Consider the following 26,148-nt stretch of genomic DNA (forward strand, 5'->3'; position numbering starts at 1 on the left):
GCACGCCCCCTACTGGGGATCAAGCCCATAACCTCGGCATGTACCCTGACTGGGAATCGAACTGATGACCTCTTGGTTTCTGGATTGACCTCAACCACTGAGCCACACTAACCAGGCTACAATGTAAACTTTTAAGGGTGCAGTTGACTTTGTCATGTGAAATGTACATTTGAGAAAGGTCTTTATCAAAACCGGTAGCTTTAGATCAGTGGACTTTAGCTGCAGAATCTTTTGAGCAAATGAAATATTATGAGTCAACAGAAGCAATTCCACTAAGAGCAGAGTGGCCTGAGATGAACTGAGGGATGATGGGGGTCCAGAACACGTCTGTTCTCCATCCCACTCACTGTGGCCCAGAGCTGGCTGCAATGTAAACCTATGGGGACCCCTGGAACAGGATTTAAAGAAAAACTACTTATGTCCTGAGTTGATATATGCGAAGGGTATAGTTTGAGATGAATCATCTAGTATACTTATACAACATGTGATAAGTCATTTTCTGTCTAAATCACATATAGTACACACACACACACACACACACACACACACACCCCACATGGCTACTTTACATTGAAGACACGTTTCTTTCAGTTCACTGATGTTCATTCTGAGTTTTATTATTCTCATCAAAAACAGGCTCACCCACTTTTAACATTTTTTTCTACCATTAACACTTTCTTGTACATTTCCTGTGTAATCAGCTTTATTTTTGTTATTTTTTCCAGTATAGCAACTGAATCTTTTAAAATATTAATTCCAAAATCAAATTCTTGCAGTGGCCTTTGAATCGCTATCACGTTTGCTCTTTGGAAATTTCTATCATTGGACCCAGAAATAGATGAAGACATCCTGTAATCTCTAAAATATTATTTCCCTCTTTTAATGTAATTTAACTTAAAATAGTGCATGCTTTTGTACCAATTATTATGTCAAGTATTTTATAAAGATATTATTAAGGAAAGCTTTTGTTGTCAGCTAGGGGGTGGAGTTTATCATTACATAGTTGTACAGGAGTAAGATAGAGTGTTTTATTACCGAGTGAGAATGTGCAAAACTGTAAAATGGTATGAAAATTAAATTAATGTTATGTGATAAAAATATCCTATTAAATAAAAGATGGTATAATATACTAGTTCTTGTTGCACAGAGTATTTCTTTAGCTAAAAACACTTGTAGTTAGCAAGCATTTACTGTGATAGGCTGCAGGTAAGTGCTTGGCCTGCATTATCTCATTTAGTCTTCATGATAACACTAAGAGATGCTGTTTTTTATTTTGTTTTATTTTTGTCCCCACTTTATACATGGGGAAACCAAGGATTAGTGAATTCAAGAAGGTTGCCCAAGGTCACAGAGCACGTCGGCGGTAGAACCGGACTTGAGCTGAGGTCACTGTCGCAAAATCCCACGCTTTCAACCCGGGAGATCGGCGGAAGTGTGTTTTTGTTGTTGTTGTTGTCCTGAGGCTGGAATTGGAATTTTATTATGTACAAGCACATTGCTAATCTAATGTTTTAATTTTAAAGTTTTCCCTCTGTTCTTATACCTGCTATGTAGTCCACCAAAGAAACTGTGGACAATCTAATAAAGTAAAACAAAAAGTTTGAAATACCTGTCATCTCAGCACACAAAGAAAACCATTGGGAGCGGCTTCTTGTCTTTCTTTCATGTCTCATTTATCACAACAGGCTTTCTGCAGTGTCTGTGAGAGAGGCCTGGGAGCAAACTGGATTCGCATATGCCTCCTGGGCAGGTCGCTGGGTCATACTTCTGGCCCTGCCGGTTACTAGCTGAGGGACCTTGGGCAAGTCTCTCTCTCTTTTTAAAAAGTATTTTGATTTATTTCAGAGAGGAAGGGAGAGGGAGAGAGATACAGATGTCCATGATGAGAGAATCATTAATCAGCTGCCTCCTGCATGCCCCCACTGGGGACTGTGCCTGAAACCCAGGCATGTATGTGCCCTTGACCAAATTAAACCTGGGACCCTTCAGTCCGCAGGCCAATGCTCTATCTACTGAGTCAAACTGGCTGGGGGCTTGGGCCAGTCTCTTCATCTCTGAGTGTCAGTCTATTCACCTGTGCAGTGAAGAGAATAATCGTACCTATCCATACGACGTCATGAATGTCAAAGGTGTACGTATATATGTGTATATACTTGGAACTGTTTTTGACACATAGCAGGTGCCATATAAAATGTTCTCTATCCTCTGATGATTAGCATGGAATTGGTGACTGACGAAGCTATATGAGCCTCACGCCTTTCATTGGATGGAATTGCTCATCTTATGGACTTACTCATGCATTTGTTTCTCTTTTTAAGTTACAAGGCCGTGGTCCTAGCAGCAAATCACTTTGGACGGTTTTTTACTGGTCAGATCACGGCTGCCGGGAAGGTCCCTCCAGCTAAGGTAGAGAAAACGTTTGCTGTTTCTTCATCATATGAGTTAGTTAAAGGTGGGGGTATGTGTATTAGACAGACAGCCATTTCCCCATGTTTGTTGCGTGTTAACTTCTCACGGCTGACTTGTGGCATGTGCAGATGGATGGCGAAGCTGCCAAGTGCTTAAGATTGCTGGAGAAAAAGCATGTTGATGTTTCCAGATATTCTCGTGAGTCTTCTCTCTGCTTTTGGTGCACTAACTTGCATTCTAAAAGGGATTTTGTGGAGTCTATTTATTACTACTTTCAAAAACAGTTTCAGGATACCATTCAGCCAATTCTTTTTCCCCCCCTCTCCCGAAAATTCTCAATTTCCCAATGATCGCGAGATTTGGTTCATTGAAGACATTGCCTTGGTTTCCTCACTTTTTGTTGAATGTTGGGTCCTGAGGACTGGAAATGGGAGGAGGTATAGCCGGGATATTTGGCAGGGCACGGGTACAATTTCTTTCATCGAGAGCAGAGGAGAGGGGTGAGAGGTGGGCATGGCTAGGTGAAAGAGTGGGTTCCGTGTGACCCCTGAACACTGCATACGCTACCTGACAGTATAAGCGGGTCAGCAAGGTACAGGAAACAGGACTTGACCTGTTGTCAGCCACCTGTAGTGTACCTGTCTGTAAGGTGCTTCCTGCTTTTAAAGTACTTTGTCATTATAAACCCAAAGTTCTCACACAAAGTAAAACACCTAGAAAAATGAACACACACACACACACACACACAGACAGACACACAAAACCACACCACAAAACAAAACAAAAAAACACAACAAACCCCCCAATATCAGCTTTGAGAAATCTAGTTAATCGCTTTAAACAGGCGGGAGGAGAGAATGACAAGTGTTCAGGCGGAGAGAAAGAATGCATTCCTTCTCTTAAGATTGCATCGCTTTATTCTAGTGCCATTCCTCTTTTAAATTCGAGTCTTTTGTTATTTCCGATTGAGCTGACTTGGCCTCCTCCTGTGATTTTCACTGATTTTATTTCATGTCATTGTAGTAGCAGTGTGTGTGTGTGTGTGTGTGTGTGTGTGTGTGTGTGTGGTGTGTCCTTGGAGCCCAGAGCCTGTTTGTTCCCTCCCGTCCCCCTCTGTCACCTTTTCTGTAGAGTCCCCCTCTCGCGCCCCCCCCCCCCCCCCAACTGGAGCACAGTTGACTAGTATAGTCTTAAAGAGGGAGAAGGAAGAGTGGGCATGATGGGTGGGTAGGAACTTATAAACTTTAGTTTCTGTTTCTGTGTGTGGCTTCTCCCTCCCTCCCTCCTTCCCTCCCTCTTTCCCTTCCTTCTTTCCTCCCTCCCTTCTTCTTTCCTTTCCTAGCAACAAGGAGTTACATTCCATTGACTGGGAAGCATAATAGGACTTTTCACACCACAGACATTTTCCTTATTTTGTTTCTTAGGAAGCAGGGGAGACTCTTGTTTCTGAGGAATTCTTTGGTTTCCTTGGCTCGGGTCCTCCCAGGGTTAGGGAGGTAAATTACATTGCTTTATGTTTCAGCTACAATCCATTCAAATTGGTTCAAAATTAGGTGCTTGATCACCTGCTCTTCCTTTCAGAAGCAGCTGAGCTCAAATCGGGGTTGGAGTGAGCTGGCTCACAGAAGTTGTACCCATCTTTGCAACTTATTGTGATACTTGATGAGCAGAGTCAGACCTGAGCATTGGAGAAGGGTGGGGTAGCTAGAATGCTGCTACACTGGGACTGTGGGTGGAAGCGCGGGCACAGTGTGAAGAACCGTTAACCTTTTGCACACATACTGTGGGTCTGCTGGCTGAGCTTTGACACTGAGCTGCTGATTGTCAGGCTATTTTCAGTGAAGGTCGTTGGCCTGTGCCAGCACTGTTCCTTTGATAAATTTTACGGCAGTGGCTTTGGGGGAAGGAGGAAGAGGATAGAAGGGGCATTGATGGTGATGGGAGGAGACTTGACTTGGGGCAGTGAACGCACTGTGTACAGACGATGTCTTATAGATGATGTCTTATAGAATACGGTGTACAGATGATGTCTTATAGAATTAATTGTGCACCTGAGACCTGTATAATGTTAATCTACGTCACCCCAATAAATTCAGTCAAAAGGAAAAAATAAGTAAAAAGCGGTGGCCTTCAGTTAAAGAGTTGTCTGTCATTAGAATGGAATGTCTATCATCAGTCAATGGAACGTAACTCCTTGTTGCTATGGAAAGAAGGAAGGAAAGAAAGACGGAAGGAAGAAAAGAAGGAAGGAAGGGAGGGAGGGAAGGAAGGAGGGAGGAAGGGAAGTTGAGTGAGGGCTAATGGTCGCCACCAGCACTGCCTGGCTTATGATTGAGCGCTAACTGTGTACCAGACACTGAAGTTACCAGCAGGTGATTTTTTTTCAGAATCCGTTGACAATGAACTTCACTGAAAACACACCGGTTCTGTCCTCTTTCCTAGATTCTGATAGTTGGTGGTGGCGTTGCTGGGCTTGCCTCTGCAGGCGCAGCCAAGTCCATGGGGGCCATTGTTCGAGGGTTCGACACGAGGTGAGTGCCCCCCTGGTGAGAGCTGTCCAGGTCACAGCCCTTGTTTCAGGTGGATGTTGTGCTGTCCGTAGAGTTTGTGAATTTAAGTAGCATGTTGAAAGCTGTTCTATAAGCTCTTTAAATAGTTCTAGTTTTTTCAAAGTGAGCTCAAAGTGGAAAAGTATTACTTAGTGGAAAAAAATGTAAGGACTGAGACTTGGTGTAGCAGAAATAACTTAAAAAAACAAAATAAAACAAAATACTTTATTTTATGAAAACTAACACCATACTCAGGTTTGTAAATTAAAAAAAAATATTTTATTGATTTTTTTACAGAGAGGAAGGGAGAGAGATAGAGAGCTAGAAACGTCGATGAGAGAGAAACATCGACCAGCTGCCTCTTGCACACCCCCCACTGGGGGTGTGCCCGCAACCAATGTACCTGCCCTTGACCGGGATCGAACCTGGCGCCTTTCAGTCCGCAGACTGACGCTCTACCACTGAGCCAAACCGGCTTTGGCTGTAAAATTTTTTTTTTTTTTTAACTTATTGATCTGAGAGAGAGGAAATCATTGATGTATTCTTCCACTTATTTATGCATCCATTGGTTGATTCTTGTATGTGCCCTGACCAAGGATTGAACTTGCAATCTTGGTGTATTGAGATGAGGCTCTAACCAGCTGAGCTGCCCTGCCTGGGCTGAGATTGTCATTTAATGGGAATGTGAACTGTTAGCAGGCAGCTGTGGTGATTGTTGTCACCAGGGAAGTTTGGGACTCACCAGGGATAGGTGTCATTATGTTAAACACTGTTTATCACAGAGCTCAGACCTCTGTTGGCTCTGGGTTTCCAACCAGTGCAATGCTTGGCCAGCATTTGTTTTTTTTAATAACAGAATATATTTTTACATAATTCGAATGTGTTGGCTTTTTATATTTGCCATTTATACCATTCACAGGTTGCTTTTTTCAAACACAATTTAATGAGGACTATGGGCAAAGATCACTCCAGTAAAACATGCCTAAGTAAAAGTCATTTATATGGGAAAAGTCCCTCTCAGTCAGAACATTTACAGATGAAAACCTCCACTTGACTGATTTGAATGAAGACAAATCTTAATGTAGGTCAGAACTCCCATCATCATTGATAATGGAGCCCCTGAGACAATCGATTCCTAGAGATGGCAATAGTGACATTCCTTTTGTAAGTTGACTAAGAACTTGGGATTCTCTGTAGTTTTTTTTTCCTCTCTCAAAAAAATTCTTATCATGAAAGCATTAACTCCCTTTAGAAAAACATTGAAACAGTCCAATCAGAGACATCAAAAGGAAGTCTCCACTTTTGAATATACAGTTTTTCTTTTAACAAATGCCTGCGTGAATGATGACCTTGGTTCCGCATTAAGGGCCGAAAATAACCGCTGCTTTCCCTCCACGGTCGCCAGGGCCGCGGCCTTGGAGCAGTTCAAGTCTCTCGGTGCCGAGCCCTTGGAGGTGGACTTGAAGGAGTCTGGCGAGGGCCAAGGCGGGTACGCGAAGGAGATGTCCAAGGAGTTCATCGAGGCCGAGATGAAGCTGTTCGCTCAGCAGTGCAAGGAGGTGGACATCCTCATCAGCACCGCCCTCATTCCAGGTGTGCGCAGCCCCGGCCCCGCAGCACTGTGCTAGGACATCTTCGGACCAGGGTCAGCCATTGCTGCACGAGTGCCTTTCTTCAAGGGAAGGTCGACTGGCTTTGTAGAAAGTAAGAAAGCACAGGAGAGGCAGGAAAGACAAAACCGCCATAGTCCTAGAGAGCAGCAGTCATTAGTAATTTGGTTTATTTGCTTCCAGTCTTTTTTCCCCCCTGTGTATTTTTATCTGTGTTCATAGATCACAGTCTATTACAAGGTTGTATTTGTACATAATTTCCTCTGTTTATACCCATGGTAAATTGGTTTTTAATTTATTTCTGTCCTTTTTGTTAAGATGCTACCTTTTTATTATAGGAAATTCAAACGGAACTGAAAAATAGGGAGGGAAAGAAGTACAGATCGGAAGTTCCACTGGAGATGAGCCCATTTCTAGTATTTTGATGATCATTTTTTCATATGTGAGAAAGACAGAGGAGCTTTGGCTGTGTGTATATTTATGTAACTTCCAGTACATACATTTTTACTAAAGGATATGGCACTTTGTCACGTTTAATTACGTCCTTTGACATGTTTGGTCTTTGTAACCAAATTGTGTGCCCTTTGGATATCAGGAATTACTTTCTAGTAATTACATCCTCTTCTAAAGAATATTTTTCACTCAACAGATGATGGTGTCAAACTAATAAGCACTTATTACTCAATAAACACTCACTTGATCTAGCAAGATAAGGGAGTGAAGAAACTCTCCACCTTTTATATTCTTAGCTCTTGTCTTCTTTTATATACATAGAAACATCAATGATGAGAGAATAATTCATTGGCTGCCTCCTGCAGGACCTCACTGGGGATCGAACCCACAACCTGGGCCTGTGTCCTTGACTGGGAATCGAACTGTGACCTCCTGGTTCATAGGTTGATGCTTAGCCACTGAGCCACACCAGCAGGGCAGCTCTTCTCTTCTTATGCTCTTTCCATGTGTTATCGACTAAGAATACCGTGATGACTCTAATTTTTTTCTTTTCTGAAATCTCTTAGGGCTTATGGCTCCTTGTGTTAGGTCCTATTAATGGAACCTCGATTTCTGTAGGGGACTGGGAAATTACAAGTTGCTTTGTCCTAAGTCCTGGGAAAGGAGAAGTTCTCTCCTAACCCCCTTCCCTTTCTCGCCCCCTCCCCCCACCTCAATCTGGCTGTGATAATCCAAGGGCAAGACTTTGATCAAAGCCATGAACTTGTAAGGCAATATGTGCTTCCCAGCTCTTCTTTCTGTCCTGTGTGTCCAGCTGAGACCTGACAGGTGGGGTGGTCTCTCCAGACACCCCCATCCCACCTGGGATGGCAGGATAAGCAGCCGGCAGGAGGCCCCTGTGGGCTCAGCACCTGAAGAGCCTGTGTGTGTTGAAATGAGGCCTGGAGGTGGGTGCAGAGCAGGCCAGCCCAGGGCCCAGGCCAGTGGGACAGGACTTGTGAACAAGCAGTGTGGGAGAGGCCCAGGATTTGTCCTTCTGTGGCAGTGGCGCCTGGCCTGGCTCGGCTGTTGCACAGGTGGCTTGGGGGAGGAGTGGATGGCCTTGCTGTGCCATCTGACCTTTGAAAGGCAGCTGCTGACTAGATGCGACAAGTGGCCAGTAGAGGGTGCTAGAACATTGGTTCAGGGAGTAACTGAGGCCCTGAAGATAGATCTAGTCAAGCCAGACCTTCCTAAAGAACAGGATAGTTTGGACACAGTGTACTGAATTATTATTGACCATAAAGCTTGAAGTGAGTGATAGAGCTCAAGACTTCTTTTAAAAAAATATATTTTTATTGATTTCAGAGAGGGAAAGAGAGAGAGATAAAAATATCAATGAGAATCATTAATCAGCTGCCTCCTGCATACTCCAGAGAGATAAAAATATCAATGAGAATCATTAATCAGCTGCCTCCTGCATACTCCTTTCCTCCTCCCCCTTCCCCCGCCCCACTCCCTCCACTGCCTTGCCCCCCCACTGAGGATTGAGCCCGCAACTCAGGCATGTGTCCTTGATCGGAATTGAACCTGGGACCCTTCAGTCTGCAGGCTTAAACTCTATCCACTGAGAAGACGTCTCATATAAAACACATACTGACTTTTAGGGCCTACCCCCTACAATTTCTTATTTTTTTAATAAGTAGTTTATAGTAAGTGTACTTTATTAGAAAGTCAAATTATATAACAAGTTTTTTTTTTTTTTTTTAAGTCCTTACCTGAGGACATGTTTTTATTGATTTTTAGAGAGAGGGAGCAGGGGGAAGGAGAAAGAGAGAGAAAGAGAGACATTGATTTATTGTGCCATTTATTTATGTGTTCATTCATTGCTGCTTGTATGTGCTCTGACCGAGGAGTGAACCCGCATTATCAGGGCTACACTCTCACCAATGGAGCCACCCCAGAATGACAGTCTGAAAGCAGACAGTTGAAGAAGTTTTATTATTCTGTTCCTCTTCTGAAGCTATGATCGCCTCAGCACCTTAGATGGACAGAGAGACCCGTGCATTGGTCCAGAGCTCACACTCGGAAAGCTGGCCTGAAAAGGACCTTTCTGTTACTTCTCTTCTTTTGAGAACCAAAAAAGAAAAGTTAATTAGAACGTTATAAGGAGGAAGGTGATCTTTCTGACCATCTTTTATCTCCCTCGGGGACTGAGACCGGGAAGCGTGAGCACTCAGAAAAAAGAAGGAAAAGATCATGTGAAGGCCCAAATGCCCTTAGGACAGCAGTGTCCTCGCCTGGACCTCTGCAGGTTTATGTCCTAAGCCTTTGCACGGGTCACCTGGGGGCATGTCCAGCTCCTGAAAGATCTTAGGGCAGAGTTATTCTAAGGCTTTTCTTGAGTTGGGTCCAGAGGAGATTAAGTTAAATGTCAGAAGTTCTCCGAGTTGAGATTCCTTAGACCGAGTCTCCGTGGCCGTGCCGGAGGCCCGAGTGGATGAGCGTGCTGAGAGGGACGCGGCCGGCCAGCTTGTTTCGGGTTACCACCTAACGGACTCGGGAACCTCTCCCAGGGGCACATCGGTCAGGGGGCCGGGGAAGGCAGTGACCTTGCACGCGTGTGGGATGTATGTGGGATGAAATGTTTCTGGAGCCAGCCAATGACTGTGCGGCCTGGGATTCTGTGCCACATACAAGTTCCGTCACCTGGACTCCAGGAGCGGGATGGGCGATCGGGTGAAGGCTGGAGTTTCACTTGATGTAGGTAACCTCAGGGTAGGGCCTCGCGGGCTGTCCCATGTTGTGGTGCTGTGCACACAGGACAGCTCCCAGCCTTCCTGTCCAGCTCTTGGACCTTCGAAACTACTTAGAAAGGAAGGCAGCCCCGCTCTCGGCATGCTCAGCTGCACTCATAATCTTCCTGCCTCAGAAAGGACACAGTGTATAGGATTATTATTGATCATAAAGCTTGAAGTGAGTGATAGAGCTCAAGACTTCTTTAAAAAAAATATTTTTATTGATTTCAGAGAGGAAGGGAGAGGGAGAGAGAGATAGAAACACCAGTGAGAGAGAATCATGGATCAGCTGCCTCCTGCATACCTAACTCCCCCCCCCCCCCCCGCCACATCTGGCCCCCCCCCAGGATCGAGCCCGCAACCCAGGCATGTACCCTTGACCGGAATTGAACCTTGGACCCTTCAGTCTGCAGGCTGATACTCTATCCACTGGGAGCCAAACTGGCTAGGGCCAAATGTATCCAGGCTCTGCCCTGCCCCTAGAAACCGGTTAGCGAGACTTAAATAGACTTGGAACATTTGACCAGGAAGAGGCTGAATCAGGCTGAAGGTCTGATCAGTGAGTTAAGGAGGGGGAGAGGGGAGGGGGGAGAAGCACGTGTGGTGCTTTCGCACTGACCGTGTGCAGGCAGGTGCCACCTAAATGCCAGTGAGAAGGGAGCACTGTGGAGCACATGCCAAGTCTCCCTGCCAGGAACAGTCTTCTCCAGGCAAAGGCTTTTCTGATGGCCGCCTCATGGAAAACCAGGAGCTTTCTCCCGGTCCCCGCCCCACATCAGGTCTGACCCTCGCTGTGTGATGGAACCGGAACCACTGAAACGCCTGGGCTTTGTTTAATAATGATGGCTGTGTCTTAACGCACCGGGTTCCCAGCATCACTCGGTAAAGGCATCTGAAACGATCAGGATTGGGTCACGTCACCCCCACGCCCCCAGCCTTTGCTGCCGTGCCTGTACTGCTGGGCAGGGTGTTTCTGTAACGCTCGGGCCTGATTTAGCTTTGGGGCCTGATTTGGCTTTGGGGCTCATGTTGAAGCAATGCAGTGCTCTGCGGGTCGGATTTCAGTCACGCTGGCCGCGGTGATCTCCTCAAATAGACCAAGGACTCTCAGGCCTTGGCACACTGTTCCCTCTCTTTGCAATGCATCCGGGCTCTGTCCTGCCCCTCGAAAGCCTGCTCATTAGTTAACACTTCCTCTGAGATTTGGTTTCTGCCGCCTCCCCGGGGTGGTAAGCCCTCCTTCGCCTTCATTCACAGCCTCAGCTCCCATGGCTCTCAGTTGCGCTGCGTCGTGTGCTCTCAGCGAGAGTGTTGGCTTTATCCCATGTGGTGTGGTGGTGAGTGCTAAGCACAGAGCCTGGCACACAATAGTGGCTCAGCAGGTGTTGCCCCCCTAGTGGTCCCAGTGCCTTCCGTAGGTCTCGGTTGGTACAATCCTTTATTTTTCCAGGGCTATCCAAGGAAAGAGGGAGAATGCTCTGTTGGCTCCGTTTTGGGTAGGAACACTGCAGGGGGTAACGTAAGACTGGGCAGCTAGCATTTTCATTTTCCTCCCACACATGCCCAGACATGGATTTGCTGGGCTGTAGGGTAGTTCTGTGTTTAGTCTTTTTTAGGAATCTGCATAATGCTTTCCACAGTGCCTGTACCAATTTGTAGGCCCACCAACGGTGCACCAAGGTTCCCGTTTCTCCACATCCTTGCCAACACTGGTTTGTTGATTTATTGTTGACAGCCGTTCTGCAGGTGAAGTGAAATCCCATTGTGGTTTTGATTTGAATTTCCCGTGATGTTGAGCATTTTCTCATGTCTGCTGGCTGTCTGTGTGTCTTCTTCTTTTTTTTTTTTTTTTTAAATATATTTTATTGATTTTTTACAGAGAGAAGGAGAGAGATAGAGGGCTAGAAATGTGGATGAGAGAGAAACATCGACCAGCTGCCTCCTGCACACCCCCTACCGGGCATGTGCCCGCAACTAATGTACATGCCCTTGACCGGAATCGAACCTGGGACCTTTCAGTCCGCAGACCAACGCTCTACCACTGAGCCAATCCGGTTTCGGCTGTGTGTCTTCTTTTGAGAACTGTCTTTGTGTTCTTCGCCCATTTTTTGAAATCCTCACCCATTTTTTTTTTTTTTAAATTTGAGACAGACAGAGAGAGAGAGAGTGAGAGAGAGAGAGAGGGAGATCAGTTGCCTCCTATACTCATCTGACTGGGAATCAAACCCGCAACCTTTCGGAGTATGGAAGGACACTCCAACCAACAGAGAAACCTGGCCAGGGCTCCTTGGCCCATTTTTGATAGGATTGTTTATTTTTTTGTCACTGAATTGTACGCATTCCGGATGTAATTTGGGTGTTAATCCCTTGTTGGCTGTGTCATTTGCAAATATCTTCTCCCATCAGTAGGTCGTGTTTTGATTTTGTTGATGGTTTCCTTTACTGAGCACAGCTTTTTGATTTGAAGAAGTCCCGTTTGTTTATTTGGCTTTTGTTTCCCCTGCCTGAGGGGCACACCCGAAAGATATTACTAAGACGGCTGACAAATAGTTTACTGCCTGTGTTTTCTTCTAGGAGTTTTATATTTGCAGGTTTTACACTCAAGTCTTTTGCCTGTTGTGAGTTTATTTTTGTGTATGATGTGGGGTAGTGGTTAGTTTCATGGTTTTTCATGTACCCACTTTTCCCAGCACCACTTGTTGAAGAAATTGTTATTTCTCCATTGTATATTTTTACCTCCTTTGTTATAGATTAGTTGGGATCTCTATTCTGTTCCATTGATCTGTGCATCTGTTTTTGTGCTAATTCCTCATGTTTTGATTACTATAGCTTTGTATTATACAATAGCTGGAAATCAGGGAGTGTGATATCTCTAAGTCCCCCCACTCCCAAGATTTTTTGGACTATTTGGGATCTTTTGTACTTCCATATAAATTTTAGGATTATTTGTTCTAGTTCTGAGAAGAATGCCATTGATATTTGATAGGGACTGAATCGAATTTGTAGATTGCTTTGTGTAGTATGAACATTTTGATGATTTTGATTCTTCCAACCCATGAGCATGGTATATATATATATATATATTTAAATATATTTTATTGATTTTGTACAGAGAGGAAGGGAGAGAGATAGAGAGTTAGAAACATCGATGAGAGTCATCGATCAGCTGCCTCTTGCACACCCCCTACTGGGGATATGCCCGCAAGCAAGGTACATGCCCTTGACCAGAATCGAACCCAGGACCCTTCAGTCCCCAAGCCGACGCTCTATCCATTGAGCCAAACTGGTTTTGGCATGGTATATATATTTTTTTACCTTCATTTATGTCCTTTTCAATTTCTTTCTGTAATGTCTATGGTTTTCAGAGTATAGGTATTTCACCTAGTTGGTTAAATTCACACCTAGGTATTTTATTCTTTTTTGATGCAGTTATAAATGGGATTATTTTTTTAATTTCTCTTTCTGATTGATCATTTTCATAAACATTTATTAAAGAAAATGAAAACACTAATACAAAAAAGTTACCTTCACCTCTATGTTCATTGCAGCATTATTTATCATAGCCAAGATAGGGAAGCAATCTAGGTGTTCGTAGATAGATGAATGGATCAAGAAGACACACATACACACTCAGGAATATTACTCAGCGATGAAAATGAAAGAAGTTTGCAACAATCTGGGTGGGTCCAGAGGGTATGATGCTAAGTGAAATAAGTCAGAGAGACAAATACCACATGATTTCACATAGACGTGGAATTAAAAAAAATCTGAGCAAACAAAACAAAACAAAACAAAACAAAAACAGGCTCATAGAAACAAAGAACAAACCATGAGGTGGGGATGGGGATGGATGAGAAAGGTGAAGGGGAATATAGTCTGTAACAGTGTGATAGCTTTGCATGATGACAGATGGTTACTAGACTTAGTGTGGTGATCGCATCATAAGATATATAAATGTTGAATCACTGTATTGCACACCTGAAACTAATATAATGTTGTGTGCCAATTATGCTTTAGTACAAAAGGACTGCAAATCTAACTTTCCTAAGTATCAAAACTTAGTATGAGTTTTTAGTACGAGGTGGCTAGTTAGACCTGTCAGGAGGTAAGATTAGGAAATAGTAGCAGGTTTGTTTAGAAAGTGCAAAGTGTCTGATCAGCTAAGAAGGAAGATATTCACTGCTTGATTTTAAGTTGTAATACTTTAGATCAGTGGTTGGCAAACTCATTAGTCAACAGAGCCAAATATCAACAGTACAACAATTAAAATTTCTTTTGAGAGCCAGATTTTTTAAACTTAAACTTCTAATGCCACTTCTTCAAAATAGACTCGCCCAGGCCGTGGTATTTTTGTGGAAGAGCCACACTCAAGGGGCCAAAGAGCTGCATGTGGCTCACGAGCTGCAGTTTGCCGACCACGGCTTTAGAGCATCTATACTTGGACCTCTTTTTAGCCACAATCTATATCACCCACAGGGGTAATAGTGCTTTTGTTTTTTCTCTCTATACCAGTTGGGGTCAGTGAATAGACCCCTTAAAGGACCCTGTGGTGATTTCACATGGCTGAAAGGTGGGAAGGGGTGGTTTCCTCTGATATGCCAGGGCTTTCCACATGTGACCAGCCTGAGAGCGCTCTCCTGACAACCAGCACATGCTCTCTAGTGACGCGGCCGTGTCTTTTACATGGACTAGAAATATAGCACAAAAGCATAACTTTCCACACTGATTTTCACACGTGTTCTTTCAGACAAGAGAATGAATACAGTGATGCACTCTCCACTTTTGAAATTCCACGGAGATAATTTTGTTTTGATGACTGAGCAAAGTTTCCCCCTAAAGCAGGGGAAACCCTTCTTTCTGCCTACAGCCATTTGGAGATTTATAGCAACATTTGTGGGCCATACAGAATTATCAACTTGAATCTACGGCCATACCACCATATCAACTTGACAGCTTGCTCCACTTGGTCAAACTAATTAATTCACCCTTAATGCTTTGGCAGGGCCAGACCAAATGCTTTCCAGGGCCGTATATGGCCCTTGGGCCGGATGTTCCCCAACCCTGCTCTAAAGTAAAGGTTTATTTTCAGATGGCTGTTCTTTCTTCTGTAAGCATTATGCTCTTCCAGAACAAAACTACATAGGGTGGTGATTTCCAACTTAGTTGAATTATTTAACTTAAAAAATGATTTTAGAGAGAGAGGAAGGGAGGGAGAGAGGGAGAAAGAGAGAGAGAGAGAGAGAGAGAGAGAGAGAGAGAGAGAGAGAGAGAGAGAGAGAGAGAGACATCGATTTGTTGTTCCACGTATTTAATGTGCCCTGACTGGGAATTGAACATGCAACCTTGGTGTATCCCGATGATACTTTAACCAACTGAGCTACACCACTGGGCCTATTTTTTTTTTTTTTCACTGAGTAATCAGATTCAGTTACCATCTTCCTCTTCCTTAAATATAATTGTGTAGAATGGTTGTATAGAATTTTATAACATTACTTTTACAAAGTTTCATTGGTTTTGAAGGCAGAGAGAAATACTTAAATGTTGCAACATCCTTACCAGGGGCTGGTAATCGGCTGTCTCCGCACCTCTGGGTAGATTTCAACACCCACAGGGCGACTTGTCATCGAGAGGAGGGTGCCAAAATGGGGAGTTTTCTGTTTCCATTTATCAGTCTTGTCTTCTTAGAGTGTTGTCTGAGCACATTTAGTGAGCGACTGGGCTAAATTTAACAAATGTTCTGTTAGGAAAATGTGGGCTACGGAATTCTGGTTTGGCCTGTTCTTTGTCCAAAAGTATGTTGCAACATCGGGAAGCACTGTGCTCCCTGCTGGGATTCGCCGAGTGGAAAAGGGTGGGAAGGATGGGGAGGCGGAGGCTGCCTTAGGTGAAGCAGCACCGGCTAGGGCTAACAACGAGGACTCCCCACCCTGTGCATTTCCGTGTCTCCTGCATCCCACGTTCCCCATCCTCTCTTGTGCCTACTATTAGCGGGCTCTAGCTGCATCCCAACTTCGCCCCATCGTGTGTAATGGCTCAGACATCCTACAAATGCACTTCTTGCTGAGTTAACGGCGATGGATGGTGGACACATTGGTGGGCAGCTCTGGGGAAGTCAGGCGTGACAATGTGGCCATCCCCATCAGGAAGCTGTGGAGGTCACTCTGAGAGCTGCCTCTGTTCCAGCCAGCCAAGGAAAGGGACGAGGAGGACAGTGTGTGGGATGCCTAGCTGTGGCACATACCAGTCCTGCTCACATTTCTCTCTCTCTCTCTCTCTCTCTCTCTCTCTCTCTCTCTCTCTCTCTCTCTCTTTCTTTCTTTCTTTCTTTTTTTTAACGTATTTTATTGATTTTAGAGAGGAAGGGAGAGATAGAAACATCAATGATGAGAGAGAGAATCATTGATTGGCTGCCTCCTGCATGCCCCACACTGGGGATCAAGCCTGCAACCCAGTCATGTGCCCTTGGCCAGAATCGAACCTGGGACCCTTCAGTCCACAGGCTGACGCTCTACAGCTCACATTTCTTTTGCTAAGAGTCAGCCTTGGGGCCGCATCTCGCTGTGTGCTCGGGAAGACGAGAACTCTTTATTAGCCTTCCAGGGTTACTATAACAAAACCCAACTCTGCTTAAATTAAAAAAAATAGTTAAAAACAAAACCATGAATTTTCTGGGGCCACAAATGTGAACTTGTTGAGCAGCTAACAGCCTCTTTCCTCCTCCCCACTTTGCCATTTTGTCTGGTTGCATTTCATGTGTTCGTTGGGGGTCAGATCCTGGCCCAGAGGCAGATGAGTAGATTGAGATTCCCGGTACCACTGCTTAATGGCAGATGTGTCTCTCAGATTCCTCATCTCTGAAAGTGCGTGAACATTTCTACCTGGCAGAGTTATTTGAGGAGTAGATGTAGGAAACACCCACTGTAGGGTCTGGCCTGAAGAATATTAGTGTAATTCCCTTCCCTTCCTTTGGTGACACCTGGTCTTGCAAACATTACTCGGGACTGAAATGCTCAGTGACCTTTGCAATAGGAAGTCACGTGTTCTCAAGGACTATGTGGAATGTCGAAGGTGGTCTCTGAGGTTGTCAGGCTCTGTACAAACTCGTGAGGGTACAGAACCAGCGCCCATTGGAGGCAATCTGCCATGGGTTTCCCTGGGGAGAAACACGGCTGATCTGTGTTTTACCTGAATTTTATGAAGATAACCCTTTCTTTTTTTTAATCTATCTATCTATCTATCTATCTATCTATCTATCTAGATATATTTAAACATACTTTATTGATTTTTTTACAGAGAGGAAGAGAGAGGGATAGAGAGTTAGAAACATCGATGAGAGAGAACCATCGATCAGCTGCCTCTTGCACGCCCCCTACTGGGGATGTGCCCGCAACCCAGGTACATGCCCTTGACCGGAATCGAACCCGGGACCTTTCAGTCCACAAATCGACGCTCTATCCATTGAGCCAAACCGGTTTCGGCGAAGATAACCCTTTCATTGGGGCTCTTTCTAAAAAAGAAATACTTTTATTGATTTCAGAGAGGAAGGGATGGGAGAGAGAGACAGAAACATCAATGATGAGAGAGAATCATCGGTTGGCTGCCTCCTGCACGCCCCCTACTGGGGATCCTGCCCACAACCCAGGCATGGGTTCGATTGCCCTGACTGAGAATTAAACCATGATCTCCTGGTTCATAGGTTGACACTCAACCACTGAGCCACGCCGGCTGGACCAATGAGGCTCTTTTATGAATGAATCTTGTTCTGAGCTAAGTTGAATGGCTAAGAAATAAACAGTATTATTTCTGTTTTTAAAGATAACCTTTAAATCATTTTGTATTAACTGGTAAAATCAGAATATGTGATAAATACTCATTGATTAATTTTTTAGGGATTTTGGTAGCTAATGTACATCTAACATTTAGTGGAAGGCACACAATGCTATAATTTATGTAAGGATATTATACATTTTCTTATGTTACCATTTAAGTGCAATAGATTGTTTTGTGAGAATTTCCATAGCTTATAGAGTTTTAGCTACATGGAAATTTGCAGCTAGGAGAGGTAAATTATTAACATAATCCTTAACATTTAAAAAAAATAAGTATGTTTTTTAATTATTAGGTAAAAGCTTGTGTTTAGGTTTCTTCTTTAAACAGCTCTTTAGGAACTTCTCCAATCTGCTAAAATACGCTGCTGACCAATATGTTTCGTTGGCATCAGTACATTGAGGAATATCTCCAGGCCTTTGATTTGTGAAACCCAAGTTTTTGCTGGCCTGGCTTTTCCTGTGGTTCCTTGACAAGTAATTAATTACGCAGAGAACATTTTCCTGTGGTTCTGGGGTGGAGCTCACAGAGAAAGGACTTTGCTTGAGTTACCATTTGCCCACCAGATAAATTTATGAGTCTTTTGGGGTTTAACCACCTGTTCTTAGGCAACATTTCAGTATAAATGTATTTGTATAATAAAGGTCATTTGATTTCTTTTGTTTGTTTGTTTCCCATTAAAAAAAAAAAAAGCATTCTTCTTGACGTTAGCTGGGGTCAGGATCTCTGTGTTTTCGGACACAGTCCTCTTAGCCTCCATAGTCATTTTCCACTGAACTGGAGGGGCTGCCTCATCAGACCATGCATCCATGGCACTTTGTTTTAAAAATATATATTTTATTGATTTTTTTTTATAGAGAGTAAGGGAGAAGAATAGAGAGTTAGAAACATTGATGGGAGAGAAACATCGATCAACTGCCTCCTGCACACCTACTGGGGATGTGCTCGCAACCAAGCAAAGTACATGCCCTTGACCGGAATCGAACCTGGGACCCTTCAGTCCGCAGGCTGATGCTCTATCCACTGAGCCAAACCGCAAAGGGCCATGCCACTCTCTTGACTCTCCTCAGAGTTCTCTCGTGCTAAATCAGGATAGATGAATATATCATGCAGGAATACCTGGCGATGTCTGTTAACATGATTAGGAAGCTTCTGTTTTGTAATTCATACATTACTATTGAATATTCCCCTGACATTTGTGATTTTCATGAATGGTCCAGTGTGGGTGCACATTGTTTCCTTAATAGCTTATTATTATGCTTTTTAAAAATTTTATTTCTATTTTTTTAAACCAAACCAAGCAACATGTTTCTCCCTCATGAGTAGTGCTGGAGGTAACGCTTTGGGAAGAGCAGTGCTGGGATTTCCGTGCTGAGCCGTTAGCTCCATCTCCCGTCCTATGCTTCCTTAGAGAATGACCGCTCTTGCCTGTGGTATGGACTTCAGGGGTCTCCTCTAAAAAAAATTTTTTTTTATTGATTTTTCACTGAGAGGAAGGGAGAGGGATAGAAAGTTAGAAACATCGATGAGAAAGAAACATCGATCCACTGCCTCCTGCACCGCCCCCCACTGGGGATGTGCTCGCAACTAAGGTACATGCCCTTGACCGGAATTGAACCTGGGACCTTTCAATCTGCGGACTGACGCTCTATCCACTGAGCCAAACCGGTTTCGGGAAGGGGTCTCTTGAAAGAGTTTAAATTTCAGTTGCTGAGTTCCCGAGCGCCCAGAGATGACTGTAATACTCAGGATATAGTTTTTAAAAGATTATGAAGTAATTTGTACTGTTTCCCTTGGTTTTACTAGGTAAAAAAGCGCCGGTTCTGTTTAGCAGAGAAATGATCGAGTCCATGAAGGAAGGTTCAGTGGTTGTGGATTTGGCTGCAGAGGCTGGTGGAAACTTTGAGACCACGAAGCCGGGAGAACTGTATGTCCATAAGGTATCGCTCACAGCTCCCTCTCCTACGAATCAGTTCCCACATCTCCGCCGATGGGCGTGAGCGTATATTTTTGTTGTCTATTTAGAAACACTGAAGCCTGAACATTTTTAAAAATAAAAAATAGGCACGCTAAGAGCTGCTTTTGGAGTGTGTATTTGTTCGTGAGTCTGTGTATGCATTTATAAAGACGCAGATTGTGAAACGTGGCCTTGCCTGTGACTGTGGCTTGTCCGGGAGAGAGGGGGAGCACACGCACAGGCCTCTCTGACCGCGTTTTGGTTCCCTCAGGGGGTGACGCACATAGGTTACACAGACCTGCCCAGCCGCATGGCCACGCAGGCCAGCACCCTGTACTCCAACAACATCACCAAGCTCCTGAAGGCCATCAGCCCGGACAAGGACAACTTCCACTTCGAAGTGAAGGATGACTTTGACTTTGGCACCATGGGCCACGTCATCAGAGGAACCGTCGTGATGAAGGTGGGTACAGAGACCTGTGCTTCCCTGAGTTTCCATTGCAAACTTGGTGTAGGGTGTCTGTTCATGGAAGAATTGAGGTCTGTTCTAATAAAGTAGTGATGTGTTCCTTTTTTTTTTTGCCAATAAAGTTTAAAAATGCAGAATGACTTAAATGTTGCAAAGACTTATTTATATACAGTCGGTCCTCGGGTTATGTCGGAGATCCATTCCTACGGTGCAACATAAAGTGATTTTTGCTGTAAGTCAGACCCCACCTACATAAGCACCTATGTCACTCACATGGAGCACATACAGCAGTAATGACGTGAAACAGTAAAAATAATTTAAAAGAAAGAGAACAATTCCTGATCTTTTCTTGTGATAAATAACAAAAACCATAAAGCACATATGTACATACGTCGAAATGACAGAACTTTTTTTTTTTTTTTTTTAATAAATAAATGGGAGATGTGACGTAACCATGAAATTACATATGTCAGTCCGATGTAACTCGAGGACTGCCTGTACACACATGACACACCGAAAATATGCAGTTTTTTAAAAACAGAAACAAGCAAAACAAAAAAATCAGAATTGAATAAAGTGAAAATGAAATGTTTCTCAAACCTAGCTGCTTTTAAGGATTTGATCTGTATTCTTTATATGTTTTCTATGCACATACAAGGTATATATCTATGCATGTATGTGTAACACAAACATATATTTACATAAATATGCATTCTATATTTATATAAAACTAGAGGCCCATTGCACAAATTCGTACACAGGCAGAGTCCCTCGGCCTGGCTGGCCATTGGGGCCAGTGGGGCCATCTTTTCCAGTTCTGATCGGGCTGTTCAACCTGGGGCAGTGGGGGGTTGGTCTGCCTGGGCCACGGGAGGTTGGCTGTGGGAGTGCACTAACCACCAGGGGGCAGCTCCTGCATTGAGCAGCTGCCCCCTGGTGGTCAGTGAATGTCATAGCAACTGGTTGAGGTCGACTGGTCATAACGGTTGCTTAGGGTTTTATAGATGTCAATCTATAAATTATATGAATTTACTTATTTTTACTTATTTATTTTTTGTTAATCCTCACCCAAGGAAATTTTTAAATTGATTTTTATAGAGAAAGTAGAAGGGGGTGAGGTGTGTGAGAGAGAGACAGACGTCAATTGGTTGCCTCCTACATACACCCAGTCAGGGCCTGATTGAACCTGCAACCCAGATATGTGCCCTTGACCGGAAATCAAACCCGCAACCACTCGGTGTGCAGGCTGACACTCGGAGCATTGAGCACACCAGCCAGAGCTATACACATTTATTTAAAATCACTTTTAAAGAACAGTTTTTCTCCCTCCAACAGATTTTTAAAACACTGGATTGACTTAAGAAATGTGTTTTTGCTCATTTCTGTTAGGATGGCGAGGTGATTTTCCCTGCTCCCACTCCGAAGAACATTCCTCAGGGCGCCCCTGAGAAGCCGAAGACAGTGGCTGAGCTGGAGGCTGAGAAGGCAGCCACCGTCACGCCCTTCAAGAAAACCTTGACCACGGCTTCGGCGTACACCGCAGGTGAGGCCCGCTTGCCAGGAGGGGGTCTGGAGGATCTGGATTTGGATAGTCCTGTCAGGAGTAGTGAGTGAAATGCTTCTGCCCACCTCTGGATTCCGTTAGGCATGGGGCCCGTAGAAGCAGGTTTCCATGAACATGCGATCTGTCCCATCCGGAGGAGCTGGAGATGGTGTAGGTTTGCTACCTCAGGAGCTGACAGGCACCATGCTAAATGCTGGCATGAATATTTTTATTTTTATTTTTAAAAAAATATATTTTATTGATTTTTTACAGAGAGGAAGGGAGAGAGATAGAGAGCTAGAAACGTCGATGAGAGAGAAACATCGACCAGCTGCCTCTTGCACACCCACTAGCGGGGATGTGCCCGCAACCAATGTACATGCCCTTGACCGGAATCGAACCTGGGACCTTTCAGTCCACAGACCGACGCTCTACCACTGAGCCAAACCGGTTTCGGCTGGCATGAATATTTTTAAATACCAGTATGATTGTTCATACTTTTATCTACGTCAACTATATTGAGGAGCGATGTATGTCAGATGGTGTTGACGTAAGTGTGTATTCATGGTTGTTTATTTAAGGTTTATAAAACATCAGTTCTGATGGTCTGCACAGCTGGGTCAGACCGGGGAACACTGGGGAACAAGATGTTTCTGCGGAAGAGTGGGCACTACAGGCATAGCCTTAGAACATCTGGCCAACATGCTAAATTATCCACCTCCTACGAAAAAATTCAATGTTTAAATGCTTGTCTCTTTTCTTTACAATTTAATATCCAGCCTTTGCTTTTAAATTCATTAAAAAAATATATATATTTTATTGATTTTTTACAGAGAGGAAGGGAGAGGGACAGAGAGCTAGAAACATCGATGAGAGAGAAAGCTGCCTCCTGCACACCCCCCACTGGGGATGTGTGTACAACCAAAGTACATGCCCCTGACTGGAATTGAACCTGGGACCTTCAGTCCGCAGGCTGATGCTCTATCCACTGAGACAAACCGGTTTTGGCTTAAATTCATTTTTTTTTTTTTTTTTTTTGGGACAGCACTAAAGAGTTATAACATAAGGATAAATATTCATTCTGGCTATGACTTGTTGAATCTGACATATGGATATTTGATATTTTATTGGTTTTTCTCTCTCATAGAATAAATTAAAAAATGTTTAGATCTGCTTAGAGCCAAAACAAACCCAAAACAAAAGCAAACTCTGAAGAATTAAAGACCAGCACCAGGCAAAGAATTCTTGTAGCCTCAGCATTCCCCCGATTCCCATGTGAGTCCAGATGTTTGAAAGCCCAGTATGTAACTCTCCTTGAATAAAAGAGCAAATCTCAGCGAAATGACTGAAAGAACCTCTAGTTGTGAACGTTGTGAGTAAATGGGCAGTGTCCCTATTTCACTTGTTTGTTAAAAAAAAAAATGAAGCCGAATTATTGTCATGTACACGGAGAGTACGTGTATCAGTAGGATTGCTAGTTGCCATTTCTGTTTGAGATTCATGAGGACGTTTAACGATTCAGTTTTCTAGGTTTTTCTTATGTATGTTAAGTTAAAGTTTATTGCATTTTAATAGGTATGACAAGGACATATTCCAGTGAACAAAAGGATAGCCCCGTATGTGTTTTTCTCTACCTTGAACTTCCTTCTTTGTAATGAAAACAAGTAATTTTTATTGTGTACGTGTTAGGAATCTATTTGAATAGCATACTTCAAGGAATTTGGTTTTATCTCCCTCCCCTTTTCTTTGCCTTCTGTCTTTCTCTTCTTTTTCCTCTGTTACACAGACTATAGAAATTGGACATTTGACATTATTATGTATATTGTAGAAAACACATTAGTTTATTAAATAGTTGATAAGAAAACCTGCAGATGTAATTTCTGTATCTTCCCACATGAGGACAAAGGTCTAATAAATTTTAAAAAATATATATATTTTGTTGATTTTTTACAGAGAGGAAGGGAGAGGGATAGAGAGTTAGAAACATCCGTGAGAGAGAAACATCAGTCAGCTGCCTCCTGCACACTCCCTACTGGGTATGTGCCTGCAACCAAGGTACATGCCCTTGACCAGAATCAAACCTGGGATCCTTAAGTCCGCAGGCCGACGCTCTGCCCACTGAGCCAAACCGGTTAGAGCAAGGTCTAATAATTTTACAGATGAGGATACTGTAGCACAGAGATGTTAAGTAACTTGTCTGAGATCACACAGCTAGCAAGCAGCCGAGTCGGGATTTGATGCAGGCACTCTGGCTGGAGGAAAGGTATTCTTCACCACAGTCCCATGCAGCTTCTCTACAGATTAGCTGGAGCAGTAGACAATATCCTGTCTAACTCTGCACTGGAACTCTTCTGTGTGTGTGTGTGAACATAAAAATGAAAACTACAGTCTTACTGAATGAGCTAAGGTAAAATTAATGTCAGTTCCTACATGTTCTGCCTGTACCACTCACTTATAAAGAAATAGCTTGCATCCAGGACCCTCTTCAGCTCCCCGGCTGCCTGCTCTCATCCCGTGTTTCCTGACCACTGGGTCACCCTTCCTTCTGTTCCCAGCAGCCGTCCACATGTTTGCTGTTAGGAGAGGTGATAATTGAAGATGTATGTCCAGAGCCGGCTGTGTGTATTGTGACATTCTTAATTTAATTGGCCACGTTCCCTTGCCTTTGTACGATCCTGTTTGCTGACTTGGTGCTGAGGCTGGCGCTGCCGGCCCGGCCCGCGGTCCAGGCGCAGATTCGGGAGCAATTGCAAAACTGGGGCCCGGGTGGGTGGAAGCCACATGCCTGTGAGGTGCCGCAGGCACTGAAACCCTTCCCACTCGTTTCAAACCCCCTCCCTCAGCCACATCCGAGCTGACACCGGACTGGCCTCGCAGGGGCCCTGTCACACAAAGGTGGCGTCTTGCCCGAGTGGGAAATGCTTGGGGAGATCCATAGGCCTGTCACTGGGGAAGAAAAACGCTTGTCTAAACACACGTGACATTGTCGGGGACACTTAAAACAGGGCAGGGAACAGGCCCTACGAAAGAGAATGTGCACGTTGCTGTTCAGGTGACTCATCACTTTGAATAGATTTTACAGTTTATTTTATTTTGGGGGCAGATGGCCAGGATGCGCTGTTCACAATACCTCTCTTCCTCCTCTCTCTCCCTTCCCAACCATGAAATGTCTCAAAAAAAAATCTGCTCATGACGGGCAAGGGTGTGGACTTTAAAAGCGCTGGCTATTCCACGTGTTTGCTTGTACGTGGGTGTACATGTGCTTTCCATCTCGCCACGATGCCTGGCTGTCAGCTCATCCTCCTTCCTCTCCTCCTGCAGGTCTCACCGGGATTCTGGGCCTGGGCCTCTCAGCTCCCAACTTAGCCTTTTCCCAGATGGTGACCACGTTCGGCTTGGCCGGCATCGTGGGCTACCACACCGTGTGGGGAGTGACCCCCGCCCTCCACTCGCCGCTGATGTCCGTGACTAATGCGATCTCAGGTTTGTCCCTCCCTTTCTCCCCCCTCACCCCCGTCTCGGGTTTGCATGGGTTTATGGAGTGCTTTCCAGGAGGTTTATGAAGTCTGTGTGTGCAGATGGTCTGGCATGGCGTCAGGGGCTGTGGTTGTGGTGGCTGGGGCTCCCACAGGCACGGGGTTGGGCTGAGCTGTTTCCACCTCCAGCGGCGCAGCCACTGTCATTCCCTTCGCTGTGAGCGCCTTGGACTAAGGGGACATCCCTCTCCCCCCGCCCCCCCCTCCCCCATAATATTTGGGAAGCAGAGGTCCATAGACTCATGGGCAGCCTCCTCTTGGGGCTCTTAGATCTGGCTGAGCGTGCAGCCCAGCAAGCCCGCAGCCACTGCCCCTGGTGTGAGGTCACCTGCAGCTATGGGGCAGGACCCAGCGGCCAGTAGGGCGGCATGGGCGGCCCCCTGGGTCTTCACAGAGGGCCCTGCCGCAGTCCACACCCTGCCCGGGGCTGCTCCCTGTGGCCCCAGGGAGAGCTTGGATCCGACGAATGAGGCCCACCTGGGACACACGGGGAGCCGCCCTGCTGGATGCGTGCTGACCGCTGTGGGCCTCTCCTATAACGCGGCCATAGGCACAGCTCTCGGGACCTCCGCAGGGAGGATGTCCAGTTCCCAGAAGCACCATCTCAGGAGAGAGCCCCGAACGATGACCTCACCATCACGTGTTCTAGTCCAGGACCGTTCCTTCCATTTCAGTTGCAGCCTATCCCCCAGGGGTCCCTTTTCACCATCACAACGTTAGCTAAGGGCCTTTTTGGCTTATGTCGTTGGCAGGGGAACGGAGATAGAAAGACAGAGGAAGGGCAGGGATCCTATGCAAAAGGGGAGGGGTGCTGTTAACTCTTTGCCCAAATGGTACTTCGGTGGGAAGGCTGTGTGAGGACTTTCTCCTTTATGAACCTGTGCTTGCGGCGTCCTTCTGCTGTGACATTGATTGGCGGTGCCACTGTGGCTGTTTACCATCTTCTTTTTAAAAAAAAAATAAAATATATATATATTTATTGATCTCAGAGAGGAAGGGAGAGAGATAGAGAGATAGA

The 26,148-nt window shown here is 44.7% G+C and overlaps 1 protein-coding gene across 3 annotated transcripts in view; it reads left to right on the forward strand.

Moving 5' to 3' along the window:
* NNT (nicotinamide nucleotide transhydrogenase) overlaps positions 1-26,148 on the forward strand; it is an 82,464-nt gene that overhangs the window by 15,293 nt on the left and 41,023 nt on the right. For all 3 annotated transcript variants that reach the window (XM_045571119.1, XM_036409750.2, XM_036409748.2), the window contains exons 5-11: positions 2,319-2,406; positions 4,852-4,940; positions 6,364-6,551; positions 19,432-19,565; positions 19,854-20,045; positions 21,441-21,594; positions 24,916-25,077. In XM_045571119.1, coding sequence (XP_045427075.1) covers positions 2,319-2,406; positions 4,852-4,940; positions 6,364-6,551; positions 19,432-19,565; positions 19,854-20,045; positions 21,441-21,594; positions 24,916-25,077 — 1,007 coding nt within the window. The remainder of the gene's footprint in view (positions 1-2,318; positions 2,407-4,851; positions 4,941-6,363; positions 6,552-19,431; positions 19,566-19,853; positions 20,046-21,440; positions 21,595-24,915; positions 25,078-26,148) is intronic.

The sequence above is a fragment of the Pipistrellus kuhlii genome, unplaced genomic scaffold (assembly GCF_014108245.1).
Source record: "Pipistrellus kuhlii isolate mPipKuh1 unplaced genomic scaffold, mPipKuh1.p scaffold_m20_p_4, whole genome shotgun sequence".
Classification (NCBI taxonomy): Eukaryota; Metazoa; Chordata; class Mammalia; order Chiroptera; family Vespertilionidae; genus Pipistrellus; species Pipistrellus kuhlii.